Raw genomic sequence first — 24,032 nt, 5'->3', positions numbered from 1 at the left:
CCAATTCCAGGATCTAAAGTGTGTCCATCATCCAAAAGTGTCTCAAAGTGCCAAAAAAACTTTGACTTTACACACATACTTTTTTTTTTAATGAAAATGTTTAACCTTTCTTGAAGCAAAAAAAATCAAGACCTTCTAGAAATGTTGTGCTGTGTGGGTGATATAGGACCTTTATGTTAATTGACACATGTGAACATTGGAACAGGCTGTTTGTGTGTGTGTGTGTGTGTGTGTGTGTGTGTGTGTGTGTGTGTGTGTGTGTGTGTGTGTGTGTGTGTGTGTGTGTGTGTGTGTGTGTGTGTGTGTGTGTGTGTGTCTATGTGTGGGTGTGTGTTTGAGTATAGTGAAGCAAATATTAACTTTGTCCAAAGTACATTACTGTTCCTGAATTACGATGCACAAATGTCAGCAGAGTTAATGTATTTCAGTGCAATCCTGCTCTGAACTTCAAACTCTGTGTCAGAGCGTATATGGTCAATCTGGTCCGAACAATCAGCGTCATTAAAGAAACATTTCACTGAACATTTATCAGATTGTGTGTGAGAGAGAAACAGTCCAAAGAAGAGCGAAAGAGTGAACAATGGAGGTTAATCAGAACAGGAGGCAGTTTGAAAGGCTTCTGTTCATGGAAACAGACACAGAATTATGATGTTGGTGTTTAAATGTCTTTTTTTGGGACCTTTTATCGTAAAAAATATATATATTTTTGTGGTTACAAAGAATATACCATATTTGGACATTTTTTAATTCCGTTTCTGATGATCCAACTGCGTTTAAATCAAATGAATCTCTTGAGAAATGCATTTAAACTGTCACTTTCCCATGTCCACAAGAGAAATATAAACAAAATATTCATATTAATCTTGATAATTCCTCCCACTTTGCTGACTCCTTCCTCTCTCACTCCCTCACTTGCCTCTTTTCTTTGAAATTGAGTTCGACCTAGAGGTGGAAATTACAAATCACTTTGCATGTCTGAATCATTTTGTATAAATATTTGTATGGTGTGCCCACCTTTTTTTATGACAATCTCAGATTCTAAATAATTTCATTAATAACTATTAATCTGTTTCTGCATTTCGGTTGTTTCTGCTTTAGAAACTTAGTGTAAGGCTTCAGTCTGTAGTGAGGGAGAGGATCAGTGACGCTGAATCATCGATTGTTGGCACATTCGGTTCATCCAGAATTTGAAGGGTTAAAGAATTGTTTGTCTGTGTGTGAAACAGTCTCAACCCGACCTTCACTCAGCTCGTCGGATGCCTGACTCATAGTATCTATATTATGGAGGTCGGGGGAAATTCAATTGCTCGGAATTTGGTTTGGAAAGCGAGCAGAGACACTGAGAGCAAAGGTCTCAGTCCAGGTACACATTTCTTGATTTACAAGTTAAAACAACAACAGTTCTGTAATTTGGGGAACATTTCATTTAAAGTACAAAAGTAATATTGGTTAAAGTTAGAATATTTCTTCATGGTAATATATCCACTATTTAATACTTAAATATTACTTTTTTAATATTTTAAGTGAAAATATGTTTTTCCCAGATCCTACTTTTGGTATCTTAGTACTAATAGTTAGTAAATAGGTTAACTTACCTATTTTTACACATTATCTAACATGTCATTTTATTTGTCAGGCTAACCTTCAATTTCAACATATATTTGGATTAGAAACATACATGAATTGTAAACCTTAACAATGTACCCAACATAGTTGATGCTCAATTAATAATCTAATTAACAATGTGTTATTGCAGATAAAATATTTTAAAAAATGAGAGCATATGCACCAGAATGTATTAAGAGGAACGGACTTCCTGTGATGCTGGTCACATGGTTTTTGGACAAAACATTTTTTAGTTGCAGGGGGATGTATGGTTAGTAACATAGTTGACATAACTTTTGCGGACATTGATAAACTCAGATAATTATCTAATATACATGTGAAACTCAATTTTTTATTTTTTCTATAGTATTTAAAATGTCAAATAAAAACCTATATATGTATGATGCTAACTTTAAAAGGTTTTTATCATTATTTTGAGGCCAAAACTGACAATTTAGAAACATCATGACAATTTTCAAGATAATTGTGTGCACAAAATGTATCATATGCTTTGTCTTCATCGGTAAAATGTGATATTTTTGAAATATTGTTATATAAATATTCAGTGTACATGATAAAGTATAGCAAATACCATAAAAACAACTCAATAAAAACACAAAAGACTTGTTTAAAAGATAAAAATGGTGACTTTCATAGTGAGTTAGAAGCCAGAGAATATACGATGTGCCAGACTAACATGGGAACTCGTTGCTGCAGCTGCTCATCCGGTCTGTTCTTCAGCGAGGATCAGAAACATGAACTGAGCTCTGTGACGGGGGTCTGCTGTGGAGGAGACGGAGGCCTCCTCAGCTTAACGTCTCAGTAAAGCTCGTCCTCGGGCTCCGGAGCCTGAAGCCCCCTCGGTGTCGGGGCTTTGATGCAGGATGACGTTACATCGTCGTGATAGATGGAGAGGAAAAGAAAAAGCAGCAAATGTGACCTCTTTGATCTGTTAGAAGCTGGACACGAACCATAGTTATTCTTTTTAAAATACAGATGATGAATGATCTTGATGCTTAACTGACACATAATGACAAAATGATGCTTTGTGTATTTGTGTCTACATCTAATGCTGAAATAAATATGTTTTAGTGCTGAAGAAAGTTAAAAAATGAGATAGAAATCATCGTCTTACTTACAAATGTATATTGAATACCTGTTGCAAGACCACAATATTCTTAAAATTCTTTTACTTTTATAAAAACTGAAAATTATATAACCATACAATTCCTTCGAAAAAATAAAAATAATAACATACAACAAAAAGAAAAAAAAGAAAATTGAGCTGACATTGAAACCAAAAACTACGAAACATCGGATTAAAATTAAACAAATATATATAAAAAAAATGTAACTGCATTCATTTTCGTCCAGTGATCAATTGAGAGATTTTGGTCTATTCTGATTCCTTAACACGTCTCCTTTCAGAGACTAGTGGAAAGAAAACACAAGTTTATTTTCCTACTTTGTCTATCTGATCTGTAGATTTCTGATTAATGTAGCGACACAAAGAGATATTCTAGAATCTCCTCTGTAAAAACCTTTGACTCTAACAATCAAACAATCATTTTGATCCTGGTTTTATCCAAAGTTCCAATTTCTGTTCTTGAAATGTATGCCATTAGTACAAATGAAATAAGATAATGCCACATTTGCAAATTTGAACATAACATTTCAGAAAAAGTGTAAAACAAAAAAAGGTAGAGTACAGTTACAGCTCTAGATAAGGCAGTTCAAGTTTTTGTATTTGCGACCTGGAGCATCCCCTGTAGTCGTCAGATCCTACACTTTAATGCAGGTACTCAACTGGGGAACTGTCTCGGCCATATCCACAAGTGAAGTTCTTTCTCCCTATTCACCTGTGGTGTCTACCTGTAAAGAGTGTGCATGTTGCTGAATGCCCGGCGGCCCGTACCTGTCCGTGGAGGCCGGGTCCAGGTGTGCTGAAACTCAAGCTGCAGTCTGACTTCCTGCCAAGATCAGCCGACTAAGCGCAGCCTCAGGGTGATGGGTGACACGTCAGCCAATCAGATTGTTTTGTGGCTTATGATAGGTAATCTGTGCCAGGGGCAGCATGTGTGTGTGTGTGTGTGTGTGTGTGTGTGTGTGTGTGTGTGTGTGTGTGTGTGTGTGTGTGTGTGTGTGTGTGTGTGTGTGTGTGTGTGTGAGTCTTTGTGCATGCAGCCCCTTCCTCCGTGCACATGTGAACGTTTATGAATGTGTGTGGTCTCTGTAAGATGAGGATGTTTCCCCCGAGGTGGTGGACGTACAGATCACTTTCAAAGCTGAAGAGATGTGTGTGCCCCCCCCACCCCCCCATCAACTACCCCCATGAACAAAATGTTCCCGTCAGAGCGCAGCCTTTCAAAAGCCCCGGTGTGTTTTGATAGCAGCGCTGTGAAGAGAAGCGTAATGCTGCGGCTTTCTGCGGTATTCGTCCGAAATCACAGAGCAGACAAACACGGTGCGACGGCTGATACTGGTCTCGCAGCGGAGGTGTTTATCTGCTGCAGAGACGGCTTTCACCAGAGGAGCTCTGTGCACAGCGGGCCGTCTTTGTCTCAGTGTTTGTGGAGGAAAACAGTGAGACGCTCACATGTCTCTCTCACGGCTCAGCTCGCTGTCGGCTCACCGCGGGCCTCAGGTGTCTTCAAGGTTTAGTATCACCTCGTTAAACTAACAAGGTGTGTTTAGTGATTTGGGGCCCTCCTGACATTATATAATGCTCAAGCTTTTCTGTGTTCGTTCCATTGTTCTTTTGTATTTTTGACTCATTAACATACTGTCATTATTGTGGTCAACAGTCTGAGTCCTGACTGGTTCAACTGGTTTCTGACAAGGATGGATTACTGTTGGTTCAGGGACTACAAAGAGACAGAAATGACTACAAAGAGAAAAGACACCAAATGCTATAGAGACACAAAACAATGACAAAGAGACATGAATCTCAACAAACACAAAATGACCACAAAGAGTCACAAAATAACTACAAAGAGACATAAGATGGCTACAAAGAGACACAAAATGACTACAAGAAACACAAAGTGACTACAAAACGACACAAATCAACTTCATAGGGACACAAGATGACTAATAAGAGACACAAAGTAACTACAAAGAGACACAAAGTAACTACAAAGAGACACAAAATCAACTACACAGAGACACAAAGTAACTACATAGAAACACAAAATGACTTCAAAGCAACATAAATCGACTACATAGGGACACAAATTGACGACAAACAGACAGAAAATTAGGACAAAGAGACACAAGATGACCATAAAGAGACACATAACCACATAGAGATGCATACATACAACAAAGTGACACAAAGCAACAACAAAAAGCACCTCAACAACGATAAAGTGTGTCTTTGGGGCCTTTTACATGTCTTTATCAAGGGGCCCATTGTCTCATAATCCGCCTGTTATTTTTGAAGATGTCATATTGTCTGACATTCCCACATCCCCTACAGATTTCAGATTAAAAACAAACATTTACAATACTATTGATAACAATAAACTTTATTTGTATGGTACCTTTCAAAAAAGAAGTTCTTTGTGACCTTTTGGCCAAGTCATATTTCTCACTCTCTCCCCGTTTCCAGTAAACGCTGTCATCAGTCTAAAAACGGCGAAGAAATGCCCAAATATATCTTGAAAAAATACAATTTAGTCCAAACACGTTAGTTTATCTGCTCAACAGTTTCTTTCCTTTACAAAGAGCTGTTTGCTGATAGAACGGCTGCAGATTCTACATTTTGTTATCAATACTAGACTATATTATTATTTCTTCTCAACAGACTCACAATGGCGTAAAAATGAACGACGTTGTTTATGTTTCTGCACTGTCAGCTTACAGTCACCGTGTGCTGATGTAATGCTGAGCGTAAGACTTTGGGATCGCAGAGCGTCTGAGCAGTCAGTGTGTAGTTCTTTCAGCTGGTGAGTCAGCGCTTTGATTCATTCCAGTGCTGCAGCTTTTCTCTGCCAGAATCCAAAACAGTTCTGTTATGAAACGTTTTGAGTCAAGATCCCTTTATTGTTACATCAAGAGTCAAATTATTTATTATTTGTTTTGGCTCCTCGATATTGCAGCACAATGGCAACAAAACCAACAATAAAAAGGCATTCAAATGGTTACAATGCAATAAAACACAATATAATAGTATAATAATATCTCATCTTTTCAATACTCACAGGTTTTTTAAATGTTTTTATAACTCAACACTTCTATAAAGTAACTTATCAGTACTATAAGGTAACGTGTCACTCCTATAAAGTAAATTATCACTCTTATAAAGTGATGTATCACTCCGATAAAGAAACTCATCACTCCTGTAAAGTAACGTATCACTCCTAAAAAGTAACTTATCAGTACTTTAAAGTAACCTATCAGTCCTATAAAGACACCACTCACTCCAATGAAGTAACTTATCACTCCAATAAAGTAACTTCTCACTCTTATAAATTACCTTATCACTCCTATAAAGCAACATATCACTCCTATAAAGCAACGTATCACTCCTATAAAGCAACATATCACTCCTATAAAGCAACATATCACTCCTATAAAGAAACATATCACTCCTATAAAGAAACGTATCACTCCTATAAAGAAACGTATCACTCCTAGAAAGAAACGTATCACAACTATAGTGCAACGTATCACTCCTACAAAGTTTCACACATTGAAAACTAACAAAAAAAACATTAAAATGGTAAAAAATGTAATAAAACATAAGATATTTGTTTAGGTGTATACATGATGTACATATGGTGGGTTAGACTGTCGAAGGATTCTATTGTATTTTGCTCTTGAACAACTTTTCAATACTCAGAGGTCATTGTTTACTGTTTGTATAACTTTATCACTCCTATAAAGTTCTCAAATAAACCAATGACATATGCACAGTCCTGTAAGGCTGACTGAAAGCTGCAGCTCTATTCTGCTCTCTCTCTCTCTCTCTCTCTCTCTCTGTCTCTCTCTCTCTGTCTGTCTCTCTCTCTCTCTCTCTCTCTGTCTCTCTCTCTCTCTCTCTCTCTCTCTCTCTCTCTCTCTCTCTCTCTCTCTCTCTCTCTCTCTCTCTCTCTCTCTCTCTCTCTCTCTCTCTCTCTCTCTCTCTCTCTCTCTCTCTCTCTCTCTCTCTGTCTCTCTCTCTCTCTCTCTCTCTCTCTCTCTCTCTCTCTCTCTCTCTCTCTCTCTCTCTCTCTCTCTCTCTCTCTCTCTCTCTCTCTCTCCCCCCCCACCTCTCTGACTGAGCTGGACTCCAGAGCGTCACCCCGACCTGACGCACTCTTGTACCAGAGAGCAGCTGTCACCATTACTTCATGCGTATTGGCCCAAGAGTGAGAGAGAGACACACATAGGCAAGGCAAACAACTGGAGAGAGAGAGAGAGAGAGAGAGAGAGAGAGAGAGAGAGAGAGAGAGAGAGAGAGAGAGAGAGAGAGACATAGAGAGAGAGAGAGAGAGAGAGAGAGAGAGAGTTGGACCCCTGCGCTCCGCTCCATCGACCTGCAGAGGCGCACACAGCTTCTATCGGACGCTGGACACACATTTCGGAGCTTTCTTTTTTGTTTTCAGGGGGAATGCTCCAGGTGGATCCGCTGTTTGGAACATGCTATTTGGAAATTTGGTACGGTAAGACTGTGACAGTTATGATAGCTGGTGTCTCTCTCTTTTTCTTTTCATATAGAAGTGTTTCTCCAGCTCTCCCTCTCTCTCTTTCTCTCTCCCCTCCTCCTCCTCCTTACCCGAATATCAACACCAGAAAAACCTCCTGATGTATCGACCTGTGAGTGAGAAAGCTGCACTTTGCCTCACATCAATGCAAGCTCTGGAACAGTTACCTTAAGAGAGAGGACATTACATGGCCGAGCAGGAGTCATAGGAATCATGGAGATGCTGTTGTTTTGGTCAATCTGTCATCCATCACCATCATCATCACCATCATCATCATCATCATCATCATCATCATATAATTATTTAAAAAACACCTGAAATAAGATGTCAGACATTTCTAATGAATTATGTCAACATGCCAATAATAGAATACATCTCTTATAATAGTAATATAGTCTTGTATTGCCAACTCTACAGGTATTTCCAGAGTAAAAGTACTATAAGAAGAGATCATAGGATTGCGGTATACTTGCTGGGAAAGTATTTCACATCTCAGCAGTGATCTGTGTCGAGCCGATCAGCTGGTGTCCCTTTAAAACAAAGTAAGCATGACTCATTGAGACCATGTGGTTTCATTTGAACTCATCTAGAAGGCCTTAAACGTTAAATGAATTTCGGTTTCTCTTACACTTCCACGGTGAACGAAGAGTCAAAAAAAAAAAGAGACATGTCTTGATGAATGGAAGTAAATGGGGGGAAGCGTAAAACAGCAAAACTATTTTAAAACATCAGTTTACAAACTCTGACACTAGTCCAAGTCTCTCATCCAGTCCTACTCTCACTATTTCACAAATATATGCATCTTTGCCATTGATGCACCAATCCGACTTTTTCAGGCCAGATGCTGATACTTGGTGTTTCCAGATGATCCGACTCAGAGTACTTATCTGATACAGCGGGTCATTAAAAAGATGAATGCCTCGCTGTGTGGAAGTGACTGGGATCGTTCTTTCCTAACTTGCATCAAAAAAGTATTATTGAACTGCTTTATTATTATACTAGATTATTATGAATTCACCAAGACCTTCCTCCATGTTGTCTGTGCTCACTGTGAAGATATGCCAGAAACAAAAGTTTTCTTCAAGAATTCTTGATAGCATGGTCATTTCCCTTAAAACTACCCTGTATTGAATGAGAAAATCTGGACTTCGTATGGTCATCATATGGATCACCTGCATTGTTGTCACCTGTGTGTGCTTTACATGTTATTGCATCATCTTGTGGTCAACTAAAAACATAATCCCCCCCCAAAAAAAGAATTACATTTTAATTTAATTTCTAACAAACTATCAGAACTGAAGTTGAACTTCACATATAAGAGACTATCTCAAGTCTAGCTCTTCATTCAGTGTGTTTATTTTATGGATTCAAGATTTAGTGTTTTGTTGTATTCTGCATTTAGCACAAAAGTAACAAGTTCATTGTGGACTTCAATTGTAAAGAAACTAGAACGTCTGTCTGTAAGAGGTTTTCTTCCTCTCTTGGTTGCAAAAAGAGTTGTGTCTTAACAACTGTACATTGATTTTTATCAAAACTCACAATGTGAGCGTTTTTAACTATAGATTTAATTTTTACTTGATAAAGTTGAAAAGATGGAAGTGAATGACTACAGTTTGACTTGCTGTCTGGTTTCATTAAATATTCTTTGTGTGGTCTTGTCGTAAGCACAGTGAGAAGGTTAAGTCCTTGTTTCAAATGAGTTTTTGACCTGATTGACTTGACTTGCCGACCAATGATACCTTATTTCTGCAGAAATACGTACAGTAACCATGAACTACACAATTGATGTTCGTCATTTGAAAGATCATTTTGTACAACAAGAAGGTCTCAGTTTGTTGTGTTTTCATTTAGTTTTGTGTGAAACATTCTCTATAGGTCACCAACATGGCCGTTACCTTGGCTTGCTAGCTAGCTAGCTAACTTAGCTATTTTCCGCGTGCAATTTTAACGTTTTCTTGTCTGATGGGTTTTTATCCAGCGACTCTTTTTATTCTTAACATTCTGGTAGGAAACACACAGGTACGCTTCAGAGAGACGTCACTTACTCCACTTTTTGATGTTTCATCTTTCCGATTACGTATTTTCACCATCTTAATACTTTAACAGCTTTACGACAAAATTTGACTTTCTTGACTTGCAAAATTATCTTTTAAATTGACAAACGAAATATGTAATTCATTGCACAATTCAAACGAGATCTAAAAATTGTCTCTCGACGTTGAATATATTTTCCCCAAATAAGGTCCCCTGGTGTATCTCACTGAATTGTCACTTGATTGGTAGTTGATTGTGCCGATCACAAAGTGTTAGGAGATATTTTGACAAGTATTTAGACAAATATACTCGGTAAGATTTCACGTATTTTGCAATATGACTGAGATCAGTGTGAGCAGCAGGCTGTTGTTGACTCATCACTGGAGATCGTCTGTTGATTGTCTTTTCCATTCGATTAAATGCTTAACTTTGGAAAAAAGTTCCAAAAAGTGAATGTTTGTGGTTAAATGAAGAACTCACTACTTTGTGAGGCTCTGCTAGATTAAAAAAACTTCATTTTCTGCTGTTTTGCTGTGAACCAAAATGTTTTTATTTTCTCATTGTAAGCCAAGTTTCTTCGTCTCATCATGTCTTCAATACCAAGAAAGTTCTTCTCTGACAAAAAGCCATCATTTTGATACATGTGCACATGTTTATTCCACAGTTGAGTCTCTGGTTTGACTCTGTTGAGCAGTTTAACGTGATCCAAACACAGCGATGCTGCTGTGAGCATCTTTATCAGCTCAGTGCAGCACACTGTGTGAGCCTTTATCTGCAGTGGGGTTTCTCTTTGAGATATACAGGGAGTGGAATCACACAACACTCAACCTTTCAAGGGTTTTTATTCCTGGCTCCCCGTTGACCTCTGACCCCTTTGGTGAGATGTGAGCTTGAATGTATCTCAGAGGAGAGGAAAGGAAACTCCTGATAAGGGCATCAAGGTAGCAAAGCGACCATATTTCCAGACCCTATTTTGGTAAATACACTCATTAAGTGTCCTTGAGCAACACACTGAGGCTGTACTCATGTTATGAGACAATGGGCCCCCTGGACCTAGACATGTAACGGGGCCCCACCCCTCATTCGTATTAAACAAGAGCCACAGATTCTAAGAGACATAGTTTTGGTCCTTTTGCCTGACTTTTTGCGTTCTTCTTGGTTGTTTTGCGTCTCTTTGTAGTCTTTGTGTATCTCTTCGTAGTCGTTTTGTGAGTCTTTTTGGTTGTTATGCGTCTCTTTGTAGTTGTTTTGTGTGTCTTCTTGGTCATTTTGCATCTCTTTGTAATTGCTTTGTGTCTTTTCTTGGTCGATTTGCATCCCATAGTTGTTTTGCGTCTGTTTTTAGTTGTTTTGCATCTCGTTGTAGTGGTTTGTGTCTCTTTAGGGTCATTTGCTTCTCTTTGTAATTGTTGTGCGTGCTTTGTAGTCGTTTTGTGTGTCTATTTGGTTGTTCTGCGTCTCTTTGCATGCACTTTGCTTCTCTTTGTAGTCATTTTGCATCTCTTTGTAATTGTTTTGGTTCTCTTCTATGTCGATTTGCATCCCTTGGTTGTTTTGTTACTCTTTTTTGGTTGTTTAGCATCTCTTTGTATTTGTTTTATCTCTCTTCTTGGTCGATTTGCATGTTTTTGTAGCAGTTTTGCGTCCCTTTGAAGATTCTGCATATATTATATTCATTTTGACTCTCTCTGTAGTTGTTCTGTGTCTCTGTTTGGTCATTTTGAGTGTCTTTGTAGTTGTTTTACTTTCTTTACTTTGTTTTTGTCTCTTTTTAAGTCGTGACTTCCCATCAAGAAATGTTAGCAGTGACTTCAAACAGAAGCACTGACCAGGGGCCCCCTAACCTGGGCCCTGTGCCCAGTAGGTCTTTGGTTGCACTCCCACACAGCTGTTGCTGAACCTGACCTTTGACCTTAATACGATTTTTGCTTATCTGATTCATTAAAAAATGATTTAATGTGGATTTGTTTTAATGTGTGGTCTGTGGTTTTTCTGCAGGTAGTGGTTGTGTTCTGTCTGTGGGGAACTGATGTCAGCAGAGCTTATGTTTTTCAAGCCAGTAGACCTGGAGAGGGAGGAGACAACCCACATCCTCACATTACAGGTGAGAACTGCCTCAACGTTTGATTCAGGACCAATACACCTTTATACATTTGAGAAAATGTCTCATGTCGGGATTAATATAGCTTGAAACCAACGTAGTGGTTTACATGTTGTAGCCCTAAACAGTACAGATACTTAACAACATTGCAAACCAAGCTTTTAAATAGCTTTACCTAAAACTCACTCTACTATAATCTATAGAGACTTAAAACCATCACAGTAAAGGTTATAATTGTATTATCATGAAGAACTAAACTTTAAACCAGTTATTATTTTAGTTCATTCGTAGTATGCTGCATGAACTTATTGCAACAATAAGTTATGTTAATGACGTTTTTTTAAAAGATGTTAATTTTCCAATAAGGTATCTTAAAGGGGACATATCATGCTCATTTCTAGCTCCATACTTGTATTTAGTGTTTCCACTAGAACATGTTTACATACCTTAAAGTTAAAAAAACACATTATTTTTACCGTACTGTCCGTCTTATTATACCTGTAATCACTCTCTGTCTGAAAAGCTCCGCTTTAGCGCCTGTTTCTTTAAGAGCCCAGTCTGCTCTGATTGGCTTGCAAGAAAAATATGGCACCTCCTTGAAAAAGTATTTCTCAAGCCATAGGTGGAGATACTCAAATTGGGTGCAGTATATTTCTAATGAGCCTGCATGTGACATAGAAAGGAGACACAAATCTGATTGGCTTGTTGAATCACATGTTTTCTCATTTAGACAGCCCACAACAAAACTGACTGGGTTGTGTTATTTAGGCACTCCAGATACCCAAATGTATCTGCACAAGCACTGAAAAAGGGGAGTTTTTCATGATATATCCCCTTTAAGACAGAAGAAAGACAGATTTATATTATGCAGATGATTGCAGTATGTTTGCAGCAGTCGTGTCTAACTGTGCCCCCTTTTACTCCCTCCAATTGACTCAGAGTGGGTCAGCTCAGCGGGCTCCTGCAAGGGGAAGTGCTTTGAGCTGGAGGAGGCCAAACCTCCAGGATGCAGATGTGACAATCTGTGTAAAACCTACTACAGCTGCTGCTCCGACTTCGACGAGCACTGCCTGAAAACAGGTCAGTCTGATGTCACAATCACTTCAACATATTACTATAGAATAGGCTGTATTTTCTGTCCTGTTTGATAGTTTAGCTGGAAGATACAAAAACAGCTTTGGTGGGCTTCAGGTTTTTGGCAAAGAAACAAGTTTTTGTTGTACTTACTTTTATCTTTCAGGAGAAGCTTGCTGTTATTCTATATTTTCTTATCATCAACAAAGTCCATGAAAAGACTAAAACAAAAAAAGTGATAGTCTGTATTTCAAAACATTTGGTGCTCCAGTTAATATTTGTGGCATCAGGATGTTGAACATGGGATTGACAAAAACATAAACTACAGTTAGTGTTCATGTTGATGAAGGAACATGTCACCCAGCATCTGAGAAACATATTTTCTCCTGGAATAGGATTGTATAACAGATACATTTCGAATTAAAGTCCGTAGAAGTCAATGTAAGGACGTGGTTTGGGAGGATGTATGGGTCAACGTTGACTCTAAATTTACGTCTGTAACTGAAATAATGTCACAAACATACTTATGTTTTGCCAAAACCATGATGTTTTTACTTTACATAACCAAGTGGTAGTTTGTTTTGCATTTTGGCTCTGTTTTTTTCAGTTAACAAAGTAAACCACATGCTAAAAACTGCGTCTGTTATCTGGGAAAATATCTGTTTTATTGTAATCATTTGTATAGCGTCCGTCTAGTCTTCTGACCACTCAAATAGCTTTTACACTACATGTCATTATTCACATCCATTCATAAAAAATAGAACATCATTTTGTAGGAGACAGGGTTTATTTGCACATTGTTTTTTTTACACATACACACTACTTATATCCGTAACAGTAAACAATAGTAGCGAATAACAAGTGATATATTTACTACTGAATCTGCTTGGAATACAATACTACACAGCAGTACTGCAGGAGCTCCAGTACTGACAAAGCTTGGTGAACACATCATGATAAGTGCTTTCTGCTGTGGGGGGGAACAAAGGGGGGCCTGTCCTGGAGTTAACCACCGCGCCAGATTTCATCTGATGCTAATTTAAAGCTTGGCCGAGAGAAGAAAGTGAAACCGCGGTTTCATCTTGAAAAAATTAAGCAAACAACAGTGGGACATTTTCCAAAAAAAAAACAAAAACATAATCATTGTGTCCTTGAGCCTTTTTATTGCTTAACTTGTAATGAAACAGACTTTAAGTGCCGGAGATTCGTATTTGTTTGTGATGTATTTCATATGGTTGTTTAGCCTCATTGTGTTGGGATTACTGTAATGACGTGATAATGAACTTCCCTCCCTCCCGTGTCTCAGCGGGGGGTTTCGAGTGTACGCAGGATCGCTGTGGGGAGGAGAGGAATGACGATCACGCCTGCCACTGCTCAGAGGACTGCCTGGAGCGAGGAGACTGCTGCTCCAACTACAAGTCGCTCTGCAGAGGTACTCATATTGATTGGTCCCAGAATAACTACATGTCATTAGGTGAGAGAGAATGTGAATGAAAGACAGTAGGTCATTACTCTGTGCTGTTGTTTCCCACATAAGGTGAGACTTCATGGGTTCATGGAGACTGTGAGGAGATCAAGGCTGCTGAATGTCCTGCAGGGTGAGTCTGAAACTGACGTCAAACCCAAATCTACATATTTAGATTTCATTTTATTCAAGAGAAGGCGTAAGAGCAACTTTGAACGGGACAAAATAAGAAATATAGAAACAATATTACAAGAAGAGATGAGACGAGACAATAATATATAAGACACCATAAGACAATATTATATAACATAATATAAGACAAGACAAGACAAGACAAGAAAATATTCTATACAAGACAAGATAAGACAATATCATATAAGATAATATAAGACAAGACAAGATTATGTAAGCTAATATAAGACAAGACGAGATGAGACAGGACAAGATACGAGACAAGACTATAAAAGATAATATAAGATGAGACGAGACGGTATGAAACGAATCATGACAAGACAAGACAAGATAATATTATATAACATAATATAAGACAAGATGAGACAAGATAAGACAAGACAAGAAAAGAGTCTTTATAACACAGATAAGACAATATCATATAAGATAAGACAAGACAAGGTAGGACGAGACAAGTCAAGATTATGTAAGATAATATAAAACAAGACGAGAAAAGACAAGATGTGAGACAAGACGATATAAGGTAATATAGGACGAGACAAGATGACACGAGACATGACAAGACAAGATAAGACAATATCATATCAGATAAGATAAGATCGAATAGAAGGTTATAAAAGACAATAGTTTTGAAGAATAAAACCAGAGGTGATCAAACCAGATAATAAATAAACAATAAAGTCGCAATGTATATATTTCAGTCTGCAAAATAGGTGCACTCAGTTTTGGTTCAGTAAAACGTTTTTTTCTGAATTGTTTTTTAAAATGTCACAATTTGCCACATGTGAATTTGATCTTTGCGTCCTTGTTGGTCTCAGCTTCATCCGTCCTCCCTCATCATGCTGTCTGTGGACGGGTTCAGAGCCTCCTACCTGAAGAAGGGCAACTCTGTCATCCCCAACTTACACAAACTGAGTACGTCACCTTTATCTTTTCTCATGCTTTGTTTCCTAAATGCAGTGGTAGGAGGTTGTAAAAGTTATGATCTGGTCTTTACTATGGTTACCTGTTCTTTTATATTGATTATAAAGTTATTGTATTAGTTTATAAGGCACTACATGGCCTTGCACCGGACTACCTTTACTTTATGAACCAGTAAGACCCTTTAGATCCTCAGGTTCTTCTGTTTTAGTTGTTCCACAAAGCAGAACAAAAACATTTAAGCGGCTGTTCTCAAAAACTGTTGGAGCAGCCTTCCAGAGGATCTGAGAGTAGCAGAAATATTGATATTTTTAAACAGAAAAGTGGGCTTTTATGAAGTATTTTATAATTGTTTTTGGTTTTATTAATATTATTGCTTATATTTAAGTCTGATTTGATACTCAGCTTTATGTGTTTTTATTGTATTGTTTTAGCATTTATACATATTTAAATCTTATTTTATTTTGCCCTGATTTAACTTTAATAATGTTTTACTGTTTTCCCATGATCAATCCATTCAGTGTTGTATTTGAATTTGTAATGTGTCTCTTCATCTTCTCTCAATTTTTGTCTTGTAAGTCATTTGTAAAGCATCTTGAATTGCATTTGTTTTGTTTGAAAGGTGCCTTATACAGTAGATACAACTTGATTGATTGATGATCCGTGTTAGAGAAGCTCTTGTCCATGTTACCTTGGACTCAGAGGACAAGTAATACAAGGATCATTAAAACAAGAATACTAAGGAACTGGGAGGAGGGCTGTCTTGGTGCAAACCCTAAGAATACATCGTTTCCATGGGAATTGGGAGGATGAGATCAGGATGCGATTGGATGGCCTACAACACAGTCTGTTAGAAACAAACCAACGTGAAAGAGATGCTTAAAATCCCAAACTTGACTTGAATGAACCAAACACACAGGCGAGGCTAAAGTGGTCCCATTAAGGTCAATTCAAGTTCTCAAAAAACTTGTGGTTCACCTCTGGAGTGGAGCTGCATGAGCAACCGATCATACAGTCTGTGATTGAAGGAAAATGGATAATGCAGTCTACGTCTGCCTCAACAAATCACCTCCAATCAATTTAACCTCCTGCGTCACCCATCCGTTCCCTCTGCCAAGGACAAGAGGAATCAGAGGAACAACAAGACATAACACAAGACGCCAGAAACCTTGAAGGAGAGGCGCCTCAAGAGTCTTTAGGTGACATAGGCGCCTCCACATGTCAACTACCACCTGACCAGATAAAAGAGCTGGAAACAAACGCTTGCACAACCCTGGTTTTATCTCCCCGTCGTCCCAGAATCTGTGTCATCCTCCTCTGTTTCCTCAGCCTGATAAAAACACAACGTGTCCAGTTAACACGACCAAAAATACAGCTGATGTCTGTCTAGTCTGGACCAGAAGGACTGTGATGCTCGTAGATGTTTACAAGACAAGCTTGGACCCAGTGTGTCTCTAGCTTTCTCTATTCTCTTTGATTTAGTCATTCAATGTATTCATAAAGTTTAATACTGAAAAGCTTCCATTTGTTTCCTCTTAGGAGAGTGTGGAACGTCAGCACCCTACATGCGACCAGTCTACCCATCAAAGACCTTCCCAAATTTATACACTCTAGTCACAGTAAGTCACCCTGGGTAATGTCTCTCTATACGTCTGTTAAGGTCCTTGAGGCCTGTTATTTAATATGTTAACTGAAGTGACATCGCTCCGTGTGATCTCTCTGCAGGGTCTTTACCCAGAGTCCCATGGGATCGTGGGGAACACCATGCACGACCCTGTGTTCAATGCCACCTTCAGCCTGCGCACCAGAGAGAAACTGAACCACCGCTGGTGGGGCGGACAGCCTGTGAGTAAAGTCTAGATACCAGCTTGTTATTGGATGGAAATACATTTCAACTCAAACTGGTTAACAATGAGTTCCTGCATGTCACTCACTGGGATGATTATAAGTTAAGACCAAACTGAAACTTTTATAGGTCACAATGTTCACAAGTTTCATATCATAGAGGTTCATAGAGAAATATCCACATTTACTTGTATAACTTCATCTACAAAGGGTTACATAACAAAGAAAAATTGCATACTAACTGGACAAGAAAGTAAACTACAACACTAAGTATACAGCGCATACTGTATATAATTAGCTAGTATGAAATTGACAGTAAAGGTGTGACTTTTAGTTTAGAGAAGGGTGCTAACACATTTTGATTTTCTGTTTTACAGATCTGGATCACAGCAGAGGAACAAGGAGTGAAAGCAGCCTCTTTCTTCTGGCCTTGGTACTTAAGTTAGTACTGGAATATTTTTCATTAGCCTCAGACACTGAACGCAGCGCTGCCCTGGTAACTTATCAAAGCCTTAAAGAGGCTACGGGTACTAAAAGAGGAAAATACTACGGGTTACTGCTTATGTAGTAAATGTTTCGGTGTTGTCATCCTTGTTCATCTTGTTCTGTTGTGTCATTGGTGGATCTTAATTGCTGTGCAGCTCATGAGTGAACATCTTATAATAATAAGCTAAACACTTCATATGTTGGAGAATTCCATTTAGATCACAATATCATAACCAAAGACAACCAGCCGGAATATACATCCTGTAATTACCTGGAAGCACAGGCAGACACAAGTGGCTTTCTTGCTACTGGTTTATTTGAATCCTCTCTCAAAATCCACCGTGAAAACTTAACATAAACAAACAAAGTATAAACGAGAAAATAAAGACAAAAAACCATTTACATCTCGTTGGCTTCATGCATGAAACAAGAGAAGTCATCTGGTGTCCTCACAACCAGAATAAAGTCCATTATCACCAGCATAACCCATTCACCGGAACATTAAATAGTCCGTGGTTTCCTGCTTCCTCGCCGGTGTCGTGGGTATTCAGCTGACACTTCAAAATATTAGCACAAAAAAGAATGGGTAAATAACAAAAGCAAAATAAGCTTAAATATATTATGGCAACAGTGACAAATCAATTTGCTCAAAGATCCTTATTAAACTTATTTAAAGACGCTTTTCTCTTCTCTTCACTTAAGTGACAGCAGAGACAGATTCGTTTTAGAAAACATGCCACACTGATCACGAGGGAAACATCCTGAGACGGACAATGGCTCCAAACACCAACAGGACTCTGGACAATGCACCGACACACTCAGTCACAACAGAGGCCATTGATGACTTAAACACAGGCTTGTTGAGGCACAAAGCAAAAAATATAAAAATCCAGAATGAAATGAGAGGCTAAGAGGTTAAAAGACGGATCAGGTCCCTTTTGTTTACAAGGACAGGTGGTTCTTTTAAGCCAGTAAGTCAGGTATCAAAATATAAACTGACCTGTGATCTGTCACTTAGTTTTGTTTCTTCTTTCTTCAACTTGACCTTGTACTTCTTAGTATTAATTTACCGTCTTTTGTTTCCAGGGTGATTCCTCTGGAGAGGAGGATTTTGACTATCCTGCACTGGCTGCATTTACCGGATGATGAGAGGTTTGGTCTTTGTATTTGAACAAAAATAAAGTGTCCAATAAATCTCAATAACGCAACATACACAACCTTAATGGGATGCAGCTGTTACTATTTAGGGTTAACATGTTACAGAGCCCTTTATTTAGTTTTTGTTGGCTTTTGTTGGCTTGTTATGATTTGCAATTCCTGTTAGCTGGAAGGAGCTAGAAACATGAAACTTGGTCCAATAACTGGAAATTATGTGCAAGGGTTTCTCAAGAAATATGAGTCCAATCGGCCACATGGGGGCGCTGTAATAATGCCCCAAATGTTTTCATTTTGGAATGGCCACATCCCTCACACTTTCAGTTCCACGGACTTGAAATATGTGCTCTATAAAAAAAGTCCTCCCTATAGATTTTCCACCCTTTCATTTTTCTAGTATATCACGTATTTGACATTTCCTCCTAAAGTTAAGGTCTGATTGCTACCAAACTGGACATATCAAAAGTGATGAAAAGCGTGTTGATATATTTTCGTTTGCAATAATTAACTTTAAAAATGGCTCAGCACATAAATGGACCAAAGTCAACAATCTTTGATCCAATTGTCAAATAATTTGCAGAATTTGTCCACAAGAGTACCTGAAACATACCCTGAAAGTTTCATTCAAATCGACAACTAGAGGGCGCTACAAATGTTATATAAGTTATACTTATATTAGATTTAACTTTGTTTAACAAGTCAAAATGTCTGGTTTGAGTATTTTAAATACCTGCTGGTTGTAGTTTTGTTCGCTTCATTACACAACTGTCTTTATGTTGAACTAAGTGTCTGTGGTTGTTTTGTTTGTGCCAGTTCGTGATTTTTGTGCAGCTGCATTAACAAACAAGAAAGAAAAACTGAAAATAAGCATACTTTAGAATGTATTTCTGTGTTTTTTGATGAATTAATGCTAATGCATATAGATTTAAAAACATTTTAGAAGTGCTGTGTGGGTTTATATTTAGTCAGGTGTGTCAGTGAGTAGGTAAGTGTCTCTTGAAGGCTTGAAGATAAAGTCAGTGAAGGGGTCACTAGCTGATAAGTGTTTTTGTAATGTTGTGAGGTGTTGGCTTTCTGAGTTCAGGTTAAGGCTAGAGGCTCAGAGAAGGGTCACAATGCTCTCATACATGGATGATGTCAAAAAAGAAAAGAAAAGATGATTAAATAGTCTGTGCTGTGCCTCTTTAGACCATATGTTTTCGCCGTGCACTCGGAGCAGCCTGATGTCTTCGGACATCGACTGGGACCGCTCAGCAGTGAGGTGAGTACTTATAGACTCAGAGGCGGCGAACGCAACCCTTGGTGCCCCATGTTTGAAAAAAGCAAACGGGCGCCATCTTGGATCCTCATTTTGTTGATAAAATATGATGGAAGTGCCTTCATTGGTGTCCTCCCAGTGGAGAAAACGTGGTGAAGTGCCATTTAGTGTGCCTTTCCAGTGGAGATAATGTGATAAAGTGCCCTGTAGGATACCCTTCCAGTGGAGAAAATGAGATGAATTGAACTCTAGGGAGCCTATCCAATCGAGAAAACCTGATGAATTTCCTTCCAGGGTGCTTTTAAATGTAGAAAATGTGATTAGGTGCCCTTTAAAGTGCCTTTAAATGGATAAAATGTGAGGAAGTGCCCTCTAAGGTAGCCTTTAACTTGCATTGGCATACAGTCTGCTCTACATGTTAGAAAACCTTCTTTGCACTTTTGCTGTTTTTTAGTTATTTTTCTCCCCTGCTCCTCAGACAACTTGAGTCCACCGCTAGATGTAAGTTTGAAGCAGGAGTTGTGCTTCATTACATCCTTAAATGATAAAGTATATATCTTTGTAATTTCTTTGTTTATCCTGTCTCCAGCTGGATAACCCTCTGAGGGAGATCGATAACATCATTGGTCAGCTCATGAACGGTCTGAAGCAGATGAACCTGCATCGCTGCGTCAACATCATCATCGTAGGAGACCACGGTATGACCAACACATAACCACTGGTGCTATATGTCCTTTCTTGAGTTAAACCTGGACAGATTATTTCAACAGTGCACATTCTAGTGTTTACTGGAACTACTCACGACAAAATAAATAGTCCCCATGACAACTGTTGACAGTGAGGCCTTTTCCATAGTAACTGGGACATTGTTTGTGAAAACAACAGGCGGCAACTTCTGGTTCTGAAGAGTGAGGCTAATGCAGAAGTATCTTAAACTTGCATTCTCTCTGCTGTCCACCAGGGGGCGACTCCTCTGGTTGTATAGAAGTCTATGAGAAAATGACTCTACTTCTCTCTTGATTTATTCCCTCAGTAAACATTGTAAACATGAGTTTATGGTCTCAATCTCTAGTTTCAAGTCTTCTTCAATACAGCATGATGTTCATTTAGTAAATGATGCTCCATTTAGAGTCAAACAGACCATAAAGCAGGGGATGCTTTAGGGGCGGGGATACCTTGTGATTGACAGGTTGCTACCCAAATTGCAGAACTCGAGGTTTCAAAACGTCAGTCCATAAATCAATTGGTAATGTCACGATATGCAAAACTCATGGAACATTAAAACAAAACTATCACGATGAACAGAAAAAGAAGATGTAATGTTTGATACTTTCAGGTGAACTGAAACATTTGATAATAATAACAGAAAGCCTCTCTCAGGTATGGAGGAGGCCAGCTGTGATCGGACAGAGTTCCTCAGCAGCTACCCGCTCAACATAGACGAGATCACGCTGATCCCCGGCTCGCTGGGCAGGATACGACCCCGCGAGCCCAAATCCACCACATGTAAGACGAGACTGACACTACACTGTGTTAAAAAAAATAAAAAAATAAATCAGGCTTCATTTTGACATTTTCTTTTTCCAGATGACCCAAAAGTTGTGGTTGCAAACCTCACGGTAAGTCCTACGACCAAAACACCCACGATCACAACAAAGACCTTAACTTATCTTTCTCCTGTAAACTCTCAAACTGTTCAGACAGAGACAAAGAGAGAGAGAGAGAGAGAGAGAGAGAGAGAGAGAGAGAGAGAGAGAGAGAGTTCAGGTCGGTCACCTCTTTGTTTGTTGTTTCAGTGTAAAATGCCGAGTCAGCACTTCAAGCCGTACCTGAAGCAGCATTTACCCAAGAGGCTTCACTACGCCAACAACCGCAGGATCGAGGACGTCCACCTGCTGATGGAGAGGAAGTGGCACATCGCCAGGTAACATGTGACGCAATGATTCAGTTCAAGGGGATTTATGACCAACCAGATGTCTTAAAGCTGCATTCTCTCTCCTGTCCACCAGGGGGCGACTCCTCTGGTTGTATAGAAGTCTATGAGAAAATGACTCTACTTCTCTCTTGATTTATTCCCTCAGTAAACATTGTAAACATGAGTTTATGGTCTCAATCTCTAGTTTCAAGTCTTCTTCAATACAGCATGATGTTCATTTAGTAAATGATGCTCCATTTAGAGTCAAACAGACCATAAAGTCTTGTGGTGGACTTGACCTCCTCAAGACCTCTGAGCTCAAGATCAGGTCCAACTTCAGTTCTGACCCTTGGGTCTGTGGATGATTTTGATTGGGCCTAAAACAGTATTATATTTTTATGTTTTGATTTAGGAAAATGCCAGAAAAACTGAGGACTCGGTGTGGTTTCTTTGGTGACCACGGCTTTGACAACAAGATCACCAGCATGAGGGTACTGTGTAGTTTTCAAGTCTCTTTAACTTTATATCTATTTTTCCTCTGCTGTGTTACAGACCGTTGTAAGATGTGTGTAGGACTGTAGCTGTGTATCACGCTCTTCGTATATTCACTTTACGTGACGTAAAGGTAAAAGGTAATGTTGAATGGACCTGCATTTGCCAACATTTACCCAATAACTTCTACACTTTACCCTGGAGAAGCCGGGGATCCATCCGCTTCCATTTTACCTTACTTTTGTTACTTATCTTAACCCAAACCACAACCTTCTCAGAAACCTTTTAAGAAGTTTTACTGCTTTTTCTACTTAGATGCAAGGGTCCACACTGTACAGATTGTAAATCCCACTGAGGAAAAATTGTGATTTGTGTTAACTTGCGTACTTCAGCAAAGAACCTAACTAAGTTGATACAATAAGTTGTATGAGGATACGTTGTTATGATTCTCCTCTGAGGTAACATTATTGCGTTTCACCTGATGTCTGATACCCTCTGATGTTTCTTTCATTGAAGTCTCCAAATACTAAAAACTATAGGTATGAAACGGTTTTAGGTTTTTTGAAGGTTTACCACTGATTAGTTGTGATGTTTCTGTGGGTTTAATGTCCTTTTTTCTTCACACAGACCATTTTCATGGGTCATGGACCGAGCTTCAAGTTCCAGAAAAAACTGCCGGAGTTTGAAAATATAGAATTATACAACGTCATGTGTGGTGAGAATATTATTATTTAGTTTTTTATTGTTTCCCTTTGACATCAGTGATGCACTTCAGGTCATTATTAAGCCATTTCACCAGCCATGTTTTCTGTGTCTCAGACTTGTTGGGGCTGAAGCCGGCCCCCAACAACGGGACGTACGGCAGCTTGAACGACATGCTGAAAGATCCTCCGTACCAACCCAGCATGCCAGAGGAAGTGACATCACCGTCGCCAGCGTCCGACTCTGACGCCGCCGTGACGCACGACCTGGGCTGCAGCTGTGATGATGAGGTCAGAGGATGGCGACGTCACTGAGACGTTATGGCTCTGCAGGAATGAGTCTTAAAATCCAGAAATTAGACATAATCTTTGCACGTGCTGTTCCCTTGTCTGAAAGTCAATGTTTTTGATTAGATGTCTGAAATAAGGTCTGTGGTTATACAGGTTAAGATATTTACGATATTAACGTTTTGTTCTACAATAGAAAAACATCGAGTAAATACCCCTCTGGTGAATTTAGAAGCTTTGCCGTGTCTTAAATAAGTGTCCAAATGAGACGACTACACGTCCTCACTAGAACACTGGTCCTCCTTTATCTTAGTGGTGGAGACGTGAATCATGTGACCGTGATGCAGTTCCTTTATTGCCTAACGTTAGCTTTCTACTGTTGCTGATTGTATTCACGCTTCAAAAATCATAAAGTGGAGTTCATTTGTGAAGATTATCTTGATGAACAAAACGTGTCAGAACCATAAATGTTTGTTTGCACCAGAGACTATTTTCTTCAATAACCCAAAATCCAATAAAAGAATCCCATTGGCCTCTTGTGGAGGGAAACAGTGAGATCAGCACTCTCTTTGAAACCCTTGTTACATAACAAAGAAAAAAAGCTGCATTGCTCAAGAGGGCAGAAATCCTGAAAACAAGCTGACATGTGTTTTTCTTCTGTTACAGAACAAAGTGGAGGAGAACATTGAAGCGTTCAGTCCTGCTCCAGATGGAAGCTACAGTTACAGTAGGTTTCTCTCTAAAGTTAAATAACAGCAACACAAGAGAGTTAGCTTTAGCTACGTCTTACATCTTTTGATTGGACCTACTTTC

General features: G+C 38.9%; 1 protein-coding gene across 1 annotated transcript in view; it reads left to right on the top strand.

The window, feature by feature from the left end:
* The first annotated feature begins 6,981 nt into the window (after positions 1-6,981).
* Positions 6,982-24,032, top strand: part of LOC129096846 (ectonucleotide pyrophosphatase/phosphodiesterase family member 2) — a 39,371-nt gene continuing 22,320 nt past the window's right edge. The window contains 20 exon segments of the mRNA XM_054605525.1: positions 6,982-7,245; positions 11,325-11,430; positions 12,367-12,507; positions 13,808-13,933; positions 14,039-14,099; positions 14,977-14,990; positions 14,993-15,073; positions 16,619-16,698; positions 16,805-16,924; positions 17,302-17,357; positions 18,497-18,562; positions 19,754-19,826; positions 20,413-20,521; positions 21,204-21,329; positions 21,411-21,442; positions 21,620-21,747; positions 22,151-22,229; positions 22,858-22,945; positions 23,050-23,222; positions 23,886-23,946. Of these exon segments, the coding sequence (XP_054461500.1) occupies positions 7,228-7,245; positions 11,325-11,430; positions 12,367-12,507; positions 13,808-13,933; positions 14,039-14,099; positions 14,977-14,990; positions 14,993-15,073; positions 16,619-16,698; positions 16,805-16,924; positions 17,302-17,357; positions 18,497-18,562; positions 19,754-19,826; positions 20,413-20,521; positions 21,204-21,329; positions 21,411-21,442; positions 21,620-21,747; positions 22,151-22,229; positions 22,858-22,945; positions 23,050-23,222; positions 23,886-23,946 (1,738 nt within the window). The 5' untranslated portion in view covers positions 6,982-7,227.

This window comes from Anoplopoma fimbria, chromosome 10 (genome assembly GCF_027596085.1).
Source record: "Anoplopoma fimbria isolate UVic2021 breed Golden Eagle Sablefish chromosome 10, Afim_UVic_2022, whole genome shotgun sequence".
In the NCBI taxonomy this organism is placed as follows: domain Eukaryota; kingdom Metazoa; phylum Chordata; class Actinopteri; order Perciformes; family Anoplopomatidae; genus Anoplopoma; species Anoplopoma fimbria.
The sequence above is the reverse complement of the archived record's forward strand: the minus strand, read 5'-3'. Positions and strand labels throughout refer to the sequence as shown.